At 40.9% G+C, this 19,422-nt stretch overlaps 1 protein-coding gene across 1 annotated transcript; it reads left to right on the plus strand.

Moving 5' to 3' along the window:
* The first annotated feature begins 5,408 nt into the window (after positions 1-5,408).
* Positions 5,409-16,559, plus strand: GTF2A1L (general transcription factor IIA subunit 1 like). Its single transcript, XM_057385790.1, has 9 exons — positions 5,409-5,429; positions 7,116-7,217; positions 7,521-7,644; positions 8,977-9,032; positions 10,029-10,122; positions 11,284-11,870; positions 13,360-13,632; positions 14,431-14,520; positions 16,390-16,559. Exons 1-9 carry the CDS (start codon positions 5,409-5,411, stop codon positions 16,495-16,497), a joined length of 1,455 nt encoding a protein of 484 aa, XP_057241773.1. The 3' UTR covers positions 16,498-16,559.
* The last annotated feature ends 2,863 nt before the right edge of the window (positions 16,560-19,422 follow it).

Here is a 19,422-nt window from a genome sequence, read left to right on the forward strand (position 1 = left end):
AAAGAATGCCGTGGTTGTTCCTGTTGAGTGCTCCCTCTGGTCTGTCTGGGATATTTGAATATAATGTAGYGACAACTGTTTAAGACTTTCACAAATTTCTAAGCCTGTTCTGTTACTAGGGAAACAGTGAGACCTCTGTGGGGAAATATGGGACTGAGGCAAGAGGTTTGTGAGGCAGCGTTCAAAGAATGGGCTTGAATAAAATAACGGTGCCACTTGTCCTATGCTTCTGTGACTGTAGCAAAGCAATCAGCTATTCTGGGAAACACTGGGAAATAGAGTTAACATCCATTTTCACTTCAGGGTGTGCTATCCTTCAGTGAGCATCTGCAAATGGAAAGCAGGTAGCCAGCACAAGTGTAGTCCCCTTAYAGAGCTTAAACATTTTGTTATTTTTAAAAGTATCAGTGATCAATATGATTCAGGGACATGAAAAAGTGGGATGGCAAATTGCTAGAATATAAGTAAAAACATTAAAACATTTATTTTGGGAGAGCTTCCTAGTATTTGCAATGCCTTTTATGTGGTATTTTATAGCACCGTTCTTTCTTCAGCAAAAACAATTTTTTACAATAACAAGCATAACATGTTGTAAGTGGTCCTCATGATCCCTGCTGAAGCCTTACTGATAAAAATAAAASAACTGGCTCAAAATTCTGCTTTGCAATCCCAACCTCCAGTGTGATGAAGTATTTCTGGTTGTGGATGTGTGCAGCCCAGCATTACATTGCATTGTGATGGCCTTTCTGGTTTAACAGGSACTAACTTGCAGTTCCAACAATAAAAGTCCAAGGGGAAAAGTCAGAGTAGGGACATGCTGGGAGTAGGGACATCTGCACCATTGTCAACAATGGTAACCTCTCCTCCTCCATGGAACTGTCTTGTTAATGCAGGGGAATGGCAAGGTCATGCTGTAAGGAATACAGTGACAACATCCAACAACACCCAGCAGTGAAACAGGGAGCATTTARGGCAAGAATTTTGGCATTAGCTTGGTGATACCCAGAGCAAAGGTACCCTTGTAACCTCTGACTGCAGTCTGGGATGGGACCTTCATCTGTCACCTGTAGTGGAGTAGATGTCACTGTCTAAATGTAAATAACGACACCAGGATCTAAATGAGGGTTCATCCAAAGTGGAAGGAGCCATCCACTGCCTGAAGAGAAAAGGGAAAGAAAGGGCTGCTTTAGCCCCCTTCATGTAAACCCTTACTGAATATCTTTGCTGCTAATTGCGGGATTACAGTGTCAAGAGGGGAATGCAGAAGATCTGCTCAGGGTGGGTTTACACAAAAGTGGAGCTGGGGGCAAAAAGAAAAACCAAAGAAAAATGAAAAGGTGGGTACAGTTGTGTATTAGGACAGAAGGAACCCCTCCTCATTTTCTCAGGAGAAGAAGCTCAGGAATGTGACCTTTAGCAAATATTGGGGTCCTCATATAAATGCTTCCCCCACCCATCATGGTAATGAAGGTTAGTCTCCATACATCTGAGTTATTCTTTAGCAGAGTTAAATAGGTGTTAACGAAGCCGTCAAAGGGAGAGCCTGACTGCTAAGCTGTGCTTCAGCTTGTCTCTCAAAGCCACTTTCTAGTGGTGACTTGGGGCTGCAACCTCTGCTGCTGGTGAAGGGGCCTGATGTGGTCACTCAGCTTTGTTCCTCTTGAAATTCCCAAATGCAAAGATAGAGCAAACTGGCCTCGACCAAAACTGCTCAGTGCTTATTTAACATCGCACTAAAACTGCTGGACCTCTGCAATCATCTGCTCAACGATGACCTTTCAGCAGCTAATTCAGACAAAGAAATGATGTTTTGGGCATTGGCTGTCCCACTGCACTGTGCCTCTGTGGTTCTGCACCTCCCTGGTAGTGAACCCCTCCCCAACGGAGCCAGGAGCAGATGAGTGGCAATTACACACTTGTGAGGAAGGAATGAGACGCCAACCGCTGATGAAGAAGGGTAAAAYCAGATGGCAGGGAGGGATCATGGAGAGGGATGAGGGGACAAAAGAGGAGAGGGCTGGACTGGGGTTTTTCATGGTGCCACCGGTCAGGAGGCTGGGGTGTCTCTGGGAAAGAAGATACCACTATGTGAAAACTATCTGGGAAAGTGATACCACTATGCCATACCCAGGGAAAGAAGGCAGGCAGCAAAGGAGGTGAGGGAAGGGGAGACAACACTGAGCTGGACACACCAGGAGTGTGACASAAAGGGACAAGGAAAAGGACAGTGAAATGGCTGGTGGCTGCTSTTTCCCTTCGGGGCTCTCTCCACTATCAGGGTGAGTATTTAGGAGAGGAAAGGCTTGCTTCATCCTTAATTAGGCTGACTCACACTACCCAAGCCTTTGGGCTYATTGAGGAGCTGAGATATACAGTACCAGTCAGTATATTCAATCCATCAGRCTGCCATTTTTATATAGCAGTTTGTACAGCCCTTCATAAACCACCCAATGKCCTGAAAATTGTCATTAAACTGAATTAAGGGAGAGGTGTTTCTATAGCTCTTCTGACAAAGTGGCTTAAATCAGGTGAAAAACGAGAGGGTCTTGAAGAAATAGGAATCAGATATGATAAATGAAAAAGGAACAAATCACACATCCCAGTATTATCTGTCTCAGAACTCTGAGGGAAATGATGTGGCTTGTATCAAAATCATGCTGTTAATAAAATAGGTTATGAGACTGGAGTGCTGTATATCTATGAGTCAACAGCTGAAAACAAAGGGAACATTTTAGAGAGTGTCTTTAAAATGAAATTGCACCTCTGCTGTGTCATGTTATCTCCACAAGGACTGCCTGGATCTCTGCAAACAGTTCCCCCTACGAATGATTGCCTTTACTTGGAAAGAAAAGGCAAGCTGGAATTTGTATAATATGCCTCGAGTAAGAATTTTGCAGTCCTGCAGTTGATCTGTGTTCCTCTCCAGCAGCAATGCTGGATTTAAACAGAAGAGGGCATTCATTACCAAGCATCCGCGTGTGCTGAGGACCCTGTTTCTTAGAGGGAAGACATTTGAAAACGGTAATTTTTTTTTAAATTATTAATAAAGGCTCATAATCTAAAAATAAATCTTCTTTAGATATCATGTACCAAAAGGAATATAAATAATTACAAATTAAAACCTGTCTAGTAAACAATTGTTTGAGGTGCACCTTAGCAGCGTTATCCCAAATGCAGACAAAACCCCTGAAAAATCAGGAGGGYTTGCACAGCGTGCTAATCTTCTCCACAGCATCTTCTCTAAAACTCTTCTGAGCTCTCAAAGASACTACAGTGGGGAGARCTGGGCTGGAAGYTGAACCAAAACTGATGAAACCTCARTGCTGTTCRTGACTGCCATTTGTGAGCTTGGACAAGTTATTTGGGGGTCTGTGCCTCAGTTTCTTCTCTTAAAACTGGGATTAAATGTTAAAAACTTCCATAAACGTGAGAATGACCACAGGGTTGTACTTTACACTACAGGACATGGATAGTAGGTTAAGATCACCATATCAAAGCTAGCCAGCCAGTATGAGTAATGAAAGTTACAGATATGTAAATATACTTTTCCTTGTTCAGAAATGACTGGATTTTCTCTGCACGTACCAGGCTTTGTGACACTGTTCAGCTGACAGTCTTTGGACAAAAAGACATCTTCCCTAGGAATTTGTAAAAGAAATTATAWAAGGTGTGTTGCTAGGCCGCAGATGAAAATAGAAGTATCTTGGTTGGCAGGAAATGCTCTCTGCACCCTCCCGTGCAGCGTGGAAAGTGTGCAGTTTCTGCTTGATCCCCAGTGATATCTGTGTGCTGTCAGTAGSTTTATCTGCTGTCCCTGCTGGAACAGAGCTGACCTGGGGACAGGACCTTTGTTATTCACAGCAGAAAGGGTGTATTTTAGAACCCACGCCCACGCTGCCTTGTGGGAATGCAAATACAGAGACATGCTGTCCACTTCGAGTGCAGGTAAAGATCATTTCCTTTGGTCTGCAAGTTTTTCTGTGGAAATAGGCAAAGTAACCTCATCACTATAGTCCTATCATTGAATAGTCCTTTGGTAACAAGCTCCCCAGCCCTCCTTCTGTTTGAAGTTAGGTGTACAAACTTCTGATTCCAAGGCACTTGGTGATCCCTGGATAAACAGAGAGGTGTAGAAAGCAGGGAGCTCATTCATCAATCTCCTTTCTGCCCTTCCACCTTTCTGGAAGCGCTGTACAGTGTGCTGGCAGGGCGATGGCTCCGTGTCAGCTCTGACTGCCCCCAGAGCCAGCTGCAGGATCCCATCTGCGACCTTCAGGGCTCAGCGAGATCCTCAAGGCTGCAGCTCCTTCCTGCTATCTCTGCTCACACAAGGGCAAAAACTGTCAGGAGAAGGATAAGGACACTGTTGGTATGCACTATCCCAGGCAGTTTCAAAAGAGCATGTGCTTAAAACAAAAAGTTTTATTATTTGAATTATTCTGTAAGCAAAGCAACTTTTCTTGCCTTTTCCTCACAATGATGGAGGGCATGCAGAACAGCTGAATATGCAACTGCTGTTTAATTCAAGACTTAAGTAGTGTCATTAAACATATTTTCTTGCAGAGAAAAATTACTTCAATRGCAAATTGCATTTGTCTCACTTGTGAAAATGCAGCTTATTATGGATGTTGCCTCTATTTTGTAGGTGTTAGTCTGGCTATTTAATTAAGGGTCTGACAGTATTTTCATTAAAATATTTTTATTTTTTCAGGATGTGTAAGCCTTAAGAATTAAAGCTTAATGGGTAAGTGTCTTCTTTGCAAGCCAAACAGCGCTGTAATGACATAGCTACCTAAAAAAAAGAAAAACAAAGGAAGAGGAAAGGAAAAAGAGAAGATTGTAGGTTCTCAGAACCCTCAGGGCAACACTAGCAAAGGTGTATAAAGACCTAAGTATATATTCTCCTACGTGTAGGAGATTAATGGACATTTTTCCAGATTAGTAACYGCTAAATTGGTAGATCTCTGTATTAACATATGAACAGATTGCTGCAAATGTAAGCAATAATTGAGTAGTTGTACCAGATTGCTGCTGCTTAACTGCAATCCTTAGCTCCAGCTATCCCCGTTTAGGAGGTAATCACGACTTCAGGGTTTATTAGAGGAAGCTGGCACGCTTTTGCAGGCAGCTTTGCCGGGTGTATTCCCGCACGGCGGGGCCAGCTGCGGCTCTCCAGAGGAATCCTGCTGTCCCTGTGCTGCTCCAGGCCGGAGCTCTGAGCCCAGAGCGGACAGGGGCCGGTCCCTCTCGCTTTTAGGCTCTGGGTTGAGCACCAAGGACTGTCGGGGGTATCGGGGAACAGGAACACTCCCGGGCGGGTGGGCAGGGCCCGGGCGGGGCCGCAGCGTCCCCCCGGCAACGGCGCCTTAAAGGCGGGCGGGGGTGAGGCGGGGGCGGCTGCGGGTGCCATGGCTCACTGCAGCCCTGTGGTGAGGGGCCGGGGTCCCTGCGGGACTGTGGGACACTGCGGGGGACAGGGGGGCACTGCGGGACAGGGGGACACTGAGGGGAACGGGACAGAGCCGGGCTGGGGACACTGAGGGGACGGGCCGGGCTCCCTGCGGGGCAGGGCGACACTGCGGGGCAGGGGGACACTGAGGGGACGGGGCAGGGCCGGGCCGGGCTGGGCTCCTTGTAGGACACGGGGACACGGATGGGGACAGACCGACCTGGCTGGAGCTCCATGCGGGACAGGGGGACACGAACGGGGCAGGGCCGGGCTCCTTGTAGGACACGGGGACACGGATGGGGATGGGAAAATGGTCCCCCGCTCCCGGCCCGGGTCGGAAACGCCGCCCGTTCCTAGGCGCGGGAAGCCCAGGGACGACTTGGAAAGCTTTTATATATACATATATATATATATTTTTTATTATTATTTTTTTTCCCCTGTCACAAATGGCAGCTTGTGGGCAGAAAGGTTGCGCAGGGGTTGGTCCTGGGTGGCTGCAGGGCCGGCAGGGAGGCGGCGGCCTTTGCCCTCACCCCTTTGCGGGGCTCGGCCCTGCTGCTCTCCCCACCTGCGGCTCTCGGGGCTCCCTCGGAACACGGCAATCCCAGGAGAGTTCGGAGGCTCTGCTGGAATGGGGGTGGATAAACCCCTCCTGCCACCAGCCGCCGGGAATTTGCCGGTTCCCGCTATGGCTGGCCCCGTTCTGGCGAAGGAGCGCTTGTGTGTAAAGGGATTAAACTGGAGTACAATAATGTCTGCGCTGTAACCATTTTTCTCTAATTTGCGAGCATGTGGTGATTGAATTTTACAGTTGCTGTGTGCAGTTTTTATRTAGCACAATAAATATTTGTACTCACTGTAGCAATCCTGGGGAGAGGAATTGGCCCGTTGAAAGATTTACATTCAGATTCTCTTCTGGATTAGCAGTGAAGGCTGAGTATTTCATATAGGGGCTGATCAGCAGCTTTTAGTGCAAGTGAAGAGATTTTTTTACCTCCGTGTCTTCCTAGTATCCCGAAAAGTGTTGGGGAAATCCTTGGAGGTTGATACCCCCTGATTAAAATATCATACTCATCTATAATTTTTTAAGTAGTTGTGTTGATTGCTTTTTCCAGAAGGTGTAACATGTTACTTCTTAATATCTTCTTTTCTTTGAAAAGCAATTGTTTATAATCTGCACTTCAGAACAACTTCAGAGCAGTAAAATATTAATTTGATGTTTAAAAAATTAAATTACTAATCTACGATCCTTTAAGGTTTCCAGAAATATCTCAGTTTAATTTTTCACATTGTGCAGTCTAWTCTGGTGGTAATGATTGCAAAGATTAATAAGCTTTAAATTGCTAAAAACTTATTATCTTACAATTGTGTTGAAGTGTAGGAATCTGGAAGCTAATGTGGATCTGTTGTCCAGGTCTGACTGGAGGTTTTTGAACGTTTCTAAGATTTTGTTAAGCATTTTGAGGCTTAAATCTTGTACTTTTTAGGGATGTTAGGTTTAAAAGAAGGGGTGACCTGCGGACCTTTGCTTCTGACATGTAGTTTATTAAACAGAATTATTCTGTTCATTTTGCAACAGCACTTTATGAAGTGAAATTAGAAAGTGCTAACTTTTGAAATAACTCAATGTTCATCTCAACTTGATTTTTTTTTTTTTTTAATGTAGCATGAGCTATACAAGTCCATTATCGAAGATGTGATTGAAGGCGTGCGGGAACTCTTTGCAGAAGAGGGTGTAGACGAGCAGGTTCTGAAAGACTTGAAGCAGGTGTGTTGGCTTCCCCACATTAACAGAAGTTGTTTTTGTGTTTTTCTTTGAGATGTTGGACCTGTCCTTTTCTTTGCCCTCCAAAACATGCAACTAGCTTTTAGTCTAACTTAGAGTTACAGGTATCCTGTGAGTGACCTGTTGTCTGCTGAGTGTTGAAATTGGTTAGTTATTGCTACCATGTTTATTGGATAGAATCAGTCAAATTACTCTTGAAAAAGATGGAAATACCYGATTATCTTTTTTGATGCAATTCGTTTTTAAAGTTGCTATTTGTTGACTTTAAAAATAATCTTTCTGCAGCTTTGGGAAACAAAGGTGACACAGTCTAAAGCAACAGAAGGCTTCTTCAAACATAGCCACTGTTCTCCACAGGTCACCCTGCAGCTGCCACGCAGATCTCACAGCATTTTGCAGACTTCAGCAGGTTAGATGTTAGACACAATAGATGCAATTTAAGAATGTGTCAGTGATTTGGGGATATTGTTGGAAGAAATGCAATAAACTTGGTTTGTGATGCTTATGTATATATCTAGTTTGAGGTGGAACAGTAATTATTTGAAAGMAGAATTCRACAAATAAATRATGAATTAAACTTTGATAAACTATTAGAGTTCTGTATATGCACTCTTGATCTAGTGTTCATCTCCAGTAGCAAATGCACAGAGAATTTTAGCCTTCTTGTCTGCAGTCCACTAGTGTAGCTCTTCAGCTGCAMATTTACCTGCAGGGTTAAGCTCCTGCTTCTCCTTTTAATGTGTGTCCCGAGGTTGTATGGCTCGTTTGTGCCATGCWGCTCTGCTGTTAATCTGGTTCTCAATTTGTTAAAATGTAATCCCTTGCTCAAACAAAAGAGAAGGAAGCTTTTTACGTTTTTTTTTTCAATTGGTTTTTCTAAAAGCAGTGTTCCTGTTTCACAGAAGTACTTGACTTTCACACAGCCTCTGACATCAGGAGCTTCTTCTCAATTAAGTCCAGCTGACCTCTGTGGGATTGTTGTGGTGGAGTGTAGTGCTCAGCTGAGACTTATCCCAAAGTGAGAGGCTGTTAAGACCTTTGCCCATAAAGGACAAAACCCATGTGAGATGATTTAATGAAAATCTGTGTTGCAGTGCATTTCAAGGTTGARCAGGCTTTCTTTATCTGTTTGTTTTTGTTGGTTTGKTTTATTTTAGTGAGTTTTCTYTTGGTCTTCATAGTTGAATGAAATCTTTTTGGAGGCAGGTATTTTATTTGTTCCACATAACTAAAGGGAATATACTTTTGTGTTTGCAGTCTAGTGGAAGTTTTATATTTAATGTACATTGCCTTCTTACTCTTAAGWTTTTAAAGGGCAACACTAAGGCAAAGCATTCTGTTGAAGCAAGTAAATCTATATATTTATTTTTTTAAAATGRGATTTGAATTGCCCTATGCCCAGAGGTTTTCAATCTAGTAGTTAGGGCTACTTAAATTGTTTTATTCCTGGGAAAAAGCCTGGGAAAGTTTTCCTTTTGCCTTTTTTCTCCCATGGAAGTCAGTATTGAGTGCCATTGAAAACCTTATCCTACCATTCCTTCTTTTAGCATCATTGGATTTGCTCTACTGCAAAAAAAAATGCTTGCAGGTTTTCCTGACAAGACAATATTCATATTCACTGATGAGTATGAACTGAAATTAGATTGCTTTAGTTTCACCCATGTTTGTTGTAAATTATTGAAAGATAACTGTGTCCAAGAAATTAATGTTTTTTTGTAAAATGGCTTTTTTTTTTTAATAGCTTCTTTTGTCATCCAAGCTGGCAGAAGTTTTCAGCATTTCACAACAGCAAAACTGGTATGTAGCTGTAGTGATGTTTTACTCAATTTTGGTTATGTTGAACTCCTGATTTTTTTTAATGGTTTGTCAGTTCATTAATAAACTTCAAGAGGGAGAGTTGTAACACTGCTGCTTCTGTTGGAGCAGTGAAAAGGATGGGATCTACTGGCTGGTTCTGCATGCAGTGTTGGAAGATACAGCTGCATGTATTTAGCCCATAGGATGAAAGTGTAGTGGAAATGCCCACCTGCATATACTTAAAATGAAATAAATTAGTGTTTGTTAAAACAGTGCATGGTTGGGAAATACCAGCACGAGTCAAGCTGGGAGAAGCTTTATCTGTGAGATATAGAAGTTATCCAGAAAGAAAATRAGTGTTTTCATAGTTGACAAGTTCTGAACTCTGGGCATGGCAGAATTTCTTTGGGGAGCAGCTACTAATTGCCAGGGCTTGATGAACTTACTGAGTGCCTCCAGAGCCTCAAGCTAAGTAACTTGTCAGGTTGAAATATAGTATTGGGAAGATTTTTGTCAATATGTGCGTTTCCTGATTTAAAATTTGGATTTCCTCAGAACAGCTAGTTTAAAAGGGAGCTMTGTATCCAACTGTTTGCCTCGCAGGAGGAAAAGAGAATATGACTGGACCTCACAGGCCTAGGCAAGAAGCCTGTGCTATGTGGAGTAATGCATAAACTTGGGTRAAAGGGACCTATGAGTAGAGCATTACCATTCTGGATGGTGGGTACATTGAGGGGATATGGGACAGCATTCCCTTAACAAAAAGGGAATGTGATTGCTGGAAGGCAGAGAACACCAGGGCCACGTCATTACTCTGTCAGTGCAGAATASTCTTCACCTGTCTAAATCTCAAGAGCATGCTGCAGCTTTCCAGTGAAGATGRCCACAGAGAGGCCCTCAGTGGTGCTTTATGTGGGCATTCCAGTGTGGAACATCTCAGGGCCCCTGGAAATAAAATGTGCCCTGTTCCTAACTAAACCCAGCTTTGTGTTCCAGGGGCCCCCRCGAGTGGGTGTGACTCTTGCTGTCCCTTCCAGTGTTGCTTATCCCATACAGATGCCAGCTGGAGTGATGCTGCAGCTAGCACCAGGTGAGGCTAAAGAGATGTCAAACCTTGCAGTGCCCTGGGCATTTGAGAGAGTCCCAGGGACAGGAGGTGAAGCAGATGTGAAGTTCAAGTGGGTAGAGCCAGTTAACCTCCTCTTCCTTTGTATTTTGTGTTTGTAGTGGCTGCACAGGGAGAAGTARCTGCATTGATTACTTGGTGTGTCASTTTTACAACTTGTTAAAAGTGTTTTCCTTTGTCAGCCCAGGCACCGGCATCCCCTTGTCCCTGTCTCTCTGGGACAATCTTCTGTGTTTCAGAAAAGGTAAAGGCACTGTGGTGCTTCAGAGGCAAATTGATTGCTTATTCAAATAAAATCCAACTATGCATTAACCTTTTTGATCCTATTCTTTTGTTGATAAAACTGCCTATACTGCTTGTWCAAGAAAGTGCTTGTACTGTGTAGGTGTGATCAGTGGAAGGCTTATTTCAGTTAATGACTCTTCCTCAAACAGCTGTTCTTTGCTGAAAACTGATGTCACTGGTTATCTGTTTCAGGTGTAATTCCTGATGTTATGAGACCTATAGACTGTTACCAGTGACTCCATCTGTGTGACCATGTGTGTGGGGAAAAGAAAAATCAAATGAAATTTGGAACGTGGCTCTGGCATTTCAGTTCTAACACTGATAATAAATTTAAGCATTCAGTATTTGGAGAGTCTTTCTTAAGAAAATATATGAATTAGGAGTTGTTTGGTTTTGTTTTGGTTTTTTTTAAATAAAATAGGCAGGATTTTTAGAGAGAATATCTACAGGTCCCTAAAGGAATGAACTCTCCCTGTAGCTATGGACTAGTTTATTGTTTCATCTTGTGTTCCTTAATTTCTGAAATGACATAGAAAAAAATTCAAAACAGGGTTTTTATTATTATTTTTTTAATCCAGTATGTACTTACATTATTGAACTTACTGTCACAGGGTATTGTGTAGGCCAGACTCAAAAAGAAGTGTTAAGCATGATGAACTGGATAGAAGCCATGATGTTCAAGGGCTGGAATTGTGCTTGAGGAAAGTTTTGCTTTCTAAACACACTTTTTCTCACAGTTTTCCCAAATGTTTGCTCTTGGTTTTAGTGGTGGCATGTCAGTGGTCTGGATGAACCTGTAGTTTCACCTGCTGAGGCAGTTTTTAACTCTTGTCTCTGCAGGACAACTGTACAAAGTAAATATGCCTGTTGTGGTTACCCAGGCCTCGGGAGATGGAACTGTTCTACATTACCCAGTGCAGCAGATGTTTCATCCCCTCGGGCAAGCTTCAGTTGTGCAGAGCAGTGTTGCACAGGTGAATGCACCTGCTGCCCATGCAGCTGGTGAAACACTGCAGCCTCAGGAGACTGCTGTCCAACAGGCTGTGCTATTTAAACAAAGCTTTGTGCAAAAACAACACCTGGAGGACTCTGCTACTGTGGTCCAGCAGCCTTCTGCAGGTCTGCAGCAGTCTGAAACTGATGCAGTGTTGAATCTGTGTGGTGGATCCACAGAAAAATCCCAGCATGACAACCTTCACACAGCTGTGTTTGCTCCAGAATGCTCTGAAGGTCTTTTTGTTGATGAATCCTTGGCAAGCAGCTCAAGCAGTGTCCTGCTGGATGTGGAGGGGCAGCTGGACATGGAGCATCCGGAGCTGCTGCAGCAGGAGGTGTCTGATGAAATCATTGACCTGATTATCTCAGGGGAAGGTTTGGATGAAAATGTATTTCTAAAGGATCAGGGCAGAGTTGCTTCCTCTGACAAGGTAAGGCCTTTTTTTCTCAGCTCGTGCAAGTCCATCTGTTGGAGGCAGTTGTTTGAACACATCTGTAAGCATCAACTAGCACCTCTAAATGGGAAGAATAAAAATTATTTTGCTTTTATAATTATTTCTTGAGCTTGCTTAGAATAGCAGTAGCTGACTGCTTGTTTTTACATTAAGAATTTGTCACAAATACTGCTAAAATACTGTGATAGATGAGAATGTCAGTTTAAAAAGTGAAAAGTGTAATACACATGATGTATTAGCCTTATTGATTACTTTCACCAATCATAGGGGTTTTTCAGTAACTAGGCAGACATGAATGACTCTGAGCACTTCCACACAATTCTGACACTGATCTGCATATGGATACAGATCAGCAGTGGGCAAAGTGCTTTTGCAGTATCAGCTGGGATTAACTTTAACTTGTAACATGTGAAGACCATTAAAGTTGCATTGAGAATGCATTTAGGATGAAAAGTCAAATTTGATAAGTGAAAAATCTCCTTGAAGACAATGTATTTTCTTGGGAAAAATGTCCTAGACAAACTAGAACTCAGCTGGAGCTGTGTGGAAAACTTGAAYGATTTTAATCAACAAGCCACTTTCCTGACCTCATCTAATTTCAGTTCCAGAAATTATTTGCAGATGTTTGAAGTTCAGGCTGGCTTGCTGACTTTGAGTTGTAGCCCTCATATGTGATTGAAGTAAATTTATTAAATGCAAATTTAATGCCAAATGTCTCTAAATAGAAAGCACGTTATGTTACTCATCTGAATTCTGATGGCAGCATGATGAAGACTGTCTGTAGTGAAAATGGGAGGTCAAAACAAAGTGTTATTTTCTTGAACTAGAAAGTGTATGTGGATGGGAATTAAGTGCTACAATAAAGATTTAATGAGAAACTGAAGAYGGCTGAAACTTTAAAGCCCTTTATGCTTCTGTGAATGTTCTGTTTAGGAATTCTAGCATTTTTATGCACAGTAACTTGAAGTACTGAAATATTTACTGTCTCTCCCARCTTTTTATGTCTTATTTAAACAAAGCATTTTGAACAAGTTGAGGAAGACAGATCAGTTCATCTTTTATTTCAAAAATGAAAAATGCTATTTTTGGGGGTGGAGGASTAGCTTTTTTTTGGGAGTTGGTTTTGTTTTTTTTCTTTTCAATAGAAATTCTAAAGGCCCATTTGATTATCTTTTTATTAGAGTTGAGTTACAATGGTGTTTAGAGAAAAGTTTTTTTTATCCTGTATTGCTGAGGAAAATTTGACCTGGGTTCCATTTAATTTAGATGCAAGCATGATGCTTGGTAATGTACTCAGAGTTTACAAACAGTAGGACTTGAAACTCTCATTTTAGAGGCCCAAGCTTCTTGGTTTATTAGAGAGAAATGTCAGGCTTTGTGCTGAGCAGGCTTTCATTGTGGTGTGAATTCACAAGCTCTGCTCTCTGATTTCTTTCATTCCTGTCACATGGACCCCACGGAGCAGAAGGAATCAGATTTCCCACTGGAGAAGGAKCTCTGCAGTGACATTGAAGGCATAAGTCAGCTTGATGGCACTGGTGAYGTTTCTTCCAAGGAACAAATCCCACATGCAAAAGATAAGGAGGAGAATGAATTCATTGGCTTTATTGATTCTGAGGATCTAAGAGTTCTGGATGATGAGGAAGACTACGATGAAGATTGTGACAGTTCTTCAAACATGGAGTCCAGCTGCAGTGATGGGGATAACGAAGACCTCCAAATAGACATAGTCGAGGAGGTAATTTACTTTTAAGCCTAGAGAGGCACATTATATTAGATATTTCCTGATTGTTGAATTGTTGGACCTAGAACAGTTCCTGGTTAGTTTAATGTAGAGCATGCACAGTGAAATTACAGACTTCTGGAGATGGGAATTACTGCAGAGAAATTACTCAAAAGCTCATTATGAGGTGTGTGGACAAATTGAAAGAACAGTTGAAAAGACATTTGCTTATTGCATGAATTAAAAAACTTAAACATCAGAATTAAACTTCTGTTGTAAAGCCCTGGCCTCAGTGRAAGGAAGTTCTTTCTTTATTTAAGTAAGATATTATTTAAAGATTTAGATTTAAATAAGAGTAGGATACAAATCTAGGTTTCCTTTCTTTCTGAAGGACCACGGGGGATTTAGACAGAGAACAATGTGCTACAAGAATACATTTCTTGCATTTTATTTGCTCATAAAGATGTGCAATTTTGTGTCCTGTATGTTTGTTCACCAGAGAATCATCTTGTAGCATTTGTACTGCATATAAAGAGGAGTTGATCAGTATTCCCATTACTGAGATCTGCTTATCACTTACCAGTCTTGCTTAAATTTTGACTTTGTGTTTTTGTTTAGGGTATTTTTGTTTTTGAGACTGCAAACATGTAGGAGTACCTGTAAATGAGGTTTGTGCAACGTGGTCTTCTTGGCTTCTAGGTCTCCATTTTTGCAATAGTAACTTTATTGTTCTGGATATGTTTAATTCCAAGTATAATCAATGCTGTTCTGAAAGAGAATAAAAAAAAAAAACCCCAGAATTTTAATCTTTAGGACCCCTTGAACTCTGGTGATGATGTCAGTGAACAGGACATTGCAGACTTGTTTGACACCGACAATGTGATAGTCTGCCAGTATGACAAGGTACAGTAATACACTCCTTTTGTTCTTCAATCATTCTAAATGATATCTTCAGCAATTCCATGTCTGCTCAACTGTCACTGCCTTTTAAACAAACTCTAATGCTGTAATAGTGTGTTTAAAGTATGTGTTTAGCTGACAATAGTCTGAAGACKTTCCTGCTGTTTTCTGAAAAGAGGATAATCACTGTGGCCTATTAAAGGAAAAGGAACAACAAGCCTTGCAAAATTATGATTTGTAAAAGTGAAAATGCTTGTTTATTTCCTTAATTTTAAGTAATATCAACATCTCCATGGATATATGTGGATTTATTCAGGCATGGATTAAGGCTTTTAAAATGGATAACAGAAAGAGGAGTGTGTGTTCTTTATTTTACATTATTTTTTTCTTTGGAGTGCCTACTGAGAGATTTTCCTACCAGAATTTTGTTGTGTCAGAATAACAGTCGTTATTAAGGGTAATTTTATGCTCCTTCATTTTGATTTGTAAAATTGAACCTTATTTTGAACTCCTGAAGATCAAATTAAGTACTTTTAGCTACAGTATGGTTTTGAATGCTTATATGTCAGTAATTAAAGATAAAAAAAWGCATATTTTCTTTTAAAGCAAATATGGAAAAATATGACTGTAGCTTGTTTAATAGTGTGCCTTGATTTTATTTTATTTTTTAATATTCTTTTAAAAGTGACTGGTGATAACTTTTTGTATGTCAAACTAGGCCTGCCTTAATGGTTGTCTGTGGTTCAGGAAACAGAGAGGTGCTAAGAAAATTGTCATTTGAAAACTGTGACAGATTGAGTGTTCCTGAAACCAATTATTTTGGAAAGTTATAGGGACTTGTGTGGGAAATGCCTGTGAAATGAAGTCATTGGTGTCTGTATTGTATTGAAAGCTACACAGAGTTTTGAAGCCTCAGAACTCAGATGCTACAGGTAGTCCTGTTATCTATACTGTCATCTAGAGCAAGTTTTGGCTGAAATAAGCTGAAAAATTGCTTGAAAATCTAAAAGAAACTACTAGGAAGGTCAGCATTGGACATGTCTTAGAGGAAGTTTAATATCAGATGTTRTTAGAAATTGACAGTTACAGAAGTTTGGGAAAGATGTTGATAACTTTCCCCTTTCCAGTACAGATCTAATAAAAGATGTAGGCCCAGTAGAAAGAACCTAAAACCAGTTACCTTTGAAAATTACCTTGTTACCTGTAAGAAAAGGCTRCTGGTAAAATTGCTGTCCTGTTTCTTTTTTTTTTTTTTGGAGTTGAAAATAGGTGATGCTGAAAATGCAAGGAATTTTCTAGAGATATTTAAAATACTATCTTTTAGTATCAAACAAAACTTTTTGCAGTAGGGATCTTTTCCCAGGCCTTTCAAAAGAAACAGAATATGCAAAATCCTTCTTTTTTTTTTTCTTAATGGCAGTATTTGCTTTTCAGCCAGGTTTTCATGCTTGCAGCATGATCCTAACTCCTCTATGCCTACAACATTGCTTTCCCTTGGGAAAAGGAAGGCATTGTATTTCAGTTAACTTACAGTTATTGCAAGGTGTGCTGTGTTTTGGGATTACCCCAGTACTGTTGTCTTGTCCTGCTGGTGTTGAGCTGCCATAGGCAACACTGTTGTGCAGAGGGAGTTGTGGAAGTGTGGGATGGGATAAGAGATAAGATTCAGGAGGTTTCTCTCTCAAGAGGGCAGGGAGTTAGTTATAAACAATTGAAAAATACTGCTTCCATGGRATATTTTGGAGTATAAGGATTTTAAGGTAAAACTCTGGTGCATAAAGCAGGTTGTGCTTAAATCTTATTTTTTTAAAAAAATTGATGGTCAAATGTGTATTTGTGGGGGCAATGATTTTGATTACTGTTTTTCCTCAGATACATCGAACAAAGAACAAGTGGAAGTTCTTCTTAAAAGATGGAGTGATGTCCATTGAGGGTAAAGACCATGTTTTTGCAAAAGCCATGGGAGATGCAGAGTGGTGAAACCTCACTCCAGTATGTCCTTGAAGACTGTGGCATTATTTTCTTATAAGCTTTCTGTGAAATAACTGGACTTTCTATTGTGCCATTAAAATAACCCAAAAACCCCAAAACAACAAAGCTGTGATTAAAAAATATGRAAATATGTTAATTTGTGTTGTTAATCTGTTTAGTTTGCAAACTAAACCAACTGTTAGCTCTCAGCTGTCTTTGCTGGATTTTTCTGACTTATTTCACTGTTTTTCTTACTAAGGAACATAATTGGAATKAACATGTTGGAAATGTTATATATGTTTGTAATTCAAGAAAGTAAAGAAATACTTAGTGATTATAATTAAATGACAGAACAAAAATTTACTTTTCTTTCCAATTCTTAAAAGCTGAGGTATGGCTTGAAATATAAAACTAAATTGTTGTTCTTGCTRTTATGTATTTTCTTTCAAAGGCAGTTGAGTTAAAAAAAGGCAGTATCTGTGCAAGTGTGAAACCTGTGGCTGTTTCAGCTGAACACTTSCCTTGATTTTTAGTTGCTTTGTTTTTTTGACTTCAGTTTAAAGACATGCATTCTAGGTGCAAGTGAGGGCAATGTTTGGGAAAGATCCTTGAGCTCTCATTGTATAAGAATTAATRTTGTTTATTCTATACCATCTATGTCTACTGAGATGCAATGAATAGTGTGATGTAACATTAAAATGTGATTTATTTTCCCTGTCAATGCAAAGTCATTGAAGTTGACTACTGTACATTTCCACTTTGTTCTAGGACTACAGATCTGTAAGCTGTGACTGATACAAACTGTGCATAATAATAAAGTGTCATCTCCTACACATTTCTAGCAGAGCTGGTTTTGTATTCCCTAMATAGAAACCTGTACAAGCCCTGCATGTGGCAGTAGCTCACCCTGCCATGAGACCTGCATTCCTCCCAGCCCCCAACATCAACTTTTGTGAGTTCTTCAAGGAACAGAGGTCCATAAGCAGCTTTGGGCCCTTGTCCTTCAGAGCTGCAGCTTTTCCCTGGCTGGTTCCTGTTCCTTGGAGGGCAGTGTGGGCAGCTCCATGGCAAAGCCTGAGCCACACTGACCCAGAACAGGATGATCCTGCTCAAAGGGCAGTGCTCTCCCATGGCACCCCTCCCTCCTGGCTGCTGCTCCCATGGCTGCTGGAACAAGACAGTGTGAGGTTCTATCTCCTCCCTGAGAGAGGGCAGGGGTTTTGAGAGGGGAAAGAAAAGAAATGGGACAGGTGAAGAGAATGAATATATGGAAGAATTGAGGGGAAAACCCATAGCCCTTTTTCATAATGGTGCAAGCCCTTGTGCTAATGGCATAGAGCAGGAAGTTACTTTTTAACAATTACTGAGTTTATTACTTTTTGGATGTATCTGCTATTCTCCAGTATCAAAGACAGGACACTGAACTAGAGCACTTGAGCCAAGTGTGACATTTCTTTTGTCTTTTACAAATGCTACTGCTGGAATRTGGAGAACTGTGTATTCAGAGACAGTTAAAATAGTCCAGTGTATTTTTTTCCCTCATTCAGATGACTCATGGCTGCACTGATGCTATGCTTCAGACCCATAAATGCACGAAAAATACAGGCCTTACCACATGATAGATGCTCTTAGATTTCAGCACTCTCTCACAGGCTCTAAGGTGTTCATGCTCTGAAAATGTGCTCATTATTAACTGTGGGGCCATTTCCAGCATCAGAAAAGACTGGAAGCAGTGGCACACAAATCCAAGGAACATGGCTGGATATGCACCATTCACTGAGCACTACACTGACTATTGCTTCTGAATTTGATGTGGTTTTTCTAGTTAATATAAAAAAAAAGGTAAAGAGCATTTACTAATTAGCTGCTTTGAAAGATAACATTAGTAAAGAGTTACAGCTTTGTGTAAGACATGTACAGCTACATATATCTGAAGTCAGGAATTTTGATACTGAAAAAAGTTTCTTTTTAAATGTAAGCTCTATCCTGTGAYTTGAGCAGTAATCAGTGCTTTTGAYCTAAATARCTTATGAATTAATGTTTTTGATTGCTGCTACTTATAGTTTAGCAAACTTATCACTGYAGATGTGACAGGATGAGGTGTGTAATACCAGTTATGGCCATCAAAGATACTTCAGTRAATGGCTCTCTAAACCTTATACCAGAAAGAAGGTAAAGTAAAAATAATGAGATAGAATAACAAGTGTAACTTGTATGAGAAGCTCTGGCATGAATCTAAATCTCTTTATTAAAGTGTTGCTTTTACTTTTCTGCTTACTTTTCTGTGTAGAAAAGTTTTAAGTATATAACTTGCATTTTCTATTTGTCAGTGGTATTTTTTTCCCCTTAAAACATCCATTTTTTTCCCCTTAAAACATCCATTTTGTAAATGGTGGATTTCATTCAACTTAAGAGCAGGTACAAAAAGAAAAAAGCCCACCAAGACTCACTCACTGCTTTGCTCTACCTGTGGCAGGTGCTATCAGTTGTTGCTAATTCTAACTCATTTCCCTTCCTGTGGTTTCCTGACCGTGTTATGTGGTGGGAAGGGTTTGCTGGCAAGCTCTTGTCCTGTTGAAACATRAAGCAAGTAAATCAGTTATTATTGCCCACCTAAGATCCTGTGCTGTCATGTCCTAAATCATGTGCAGGACTCTTCCATGGGATGTCTGAAGAAATGAAGYGCCAAAGTACAGTTTTGAGATAGGTGACAGAGAAGCTTTAGGCCCACTGGCTTTTTTTTTACACCAGTGTCTTTAGTTTTTATTACAGGTGAATATCCTATCATAGTCCTATTTGATCATTGGGCAAGCTCAGGAGCTGCTGTGTGTAAAGGGGTGCACAATACCTGATTTGTCCTGAATGCTAAACCAGGGAGCTGTGAGTGTGCTCTGTTCTCARTCCTGCTCCATTCCCCACCTGTGGGAACTGCTC

The sequence above is a fragment of the Malurus melanocephalus genome, unplaced genomic scaffold (assembly GCF_030028575.1).
Source record: "Malurus melanocephalus ecotype Western Australia unplaced genomic scaffold, MMel_1.1 scaffold_867, whole genome shotgun sequence".
In the NCBI taxonomy this organism is placed as follows: Eukaryota; Metazoa; Chordata; class Aves; order Passeriformes; family Maluridae; genus Malurus; species Malurus melanocephalus.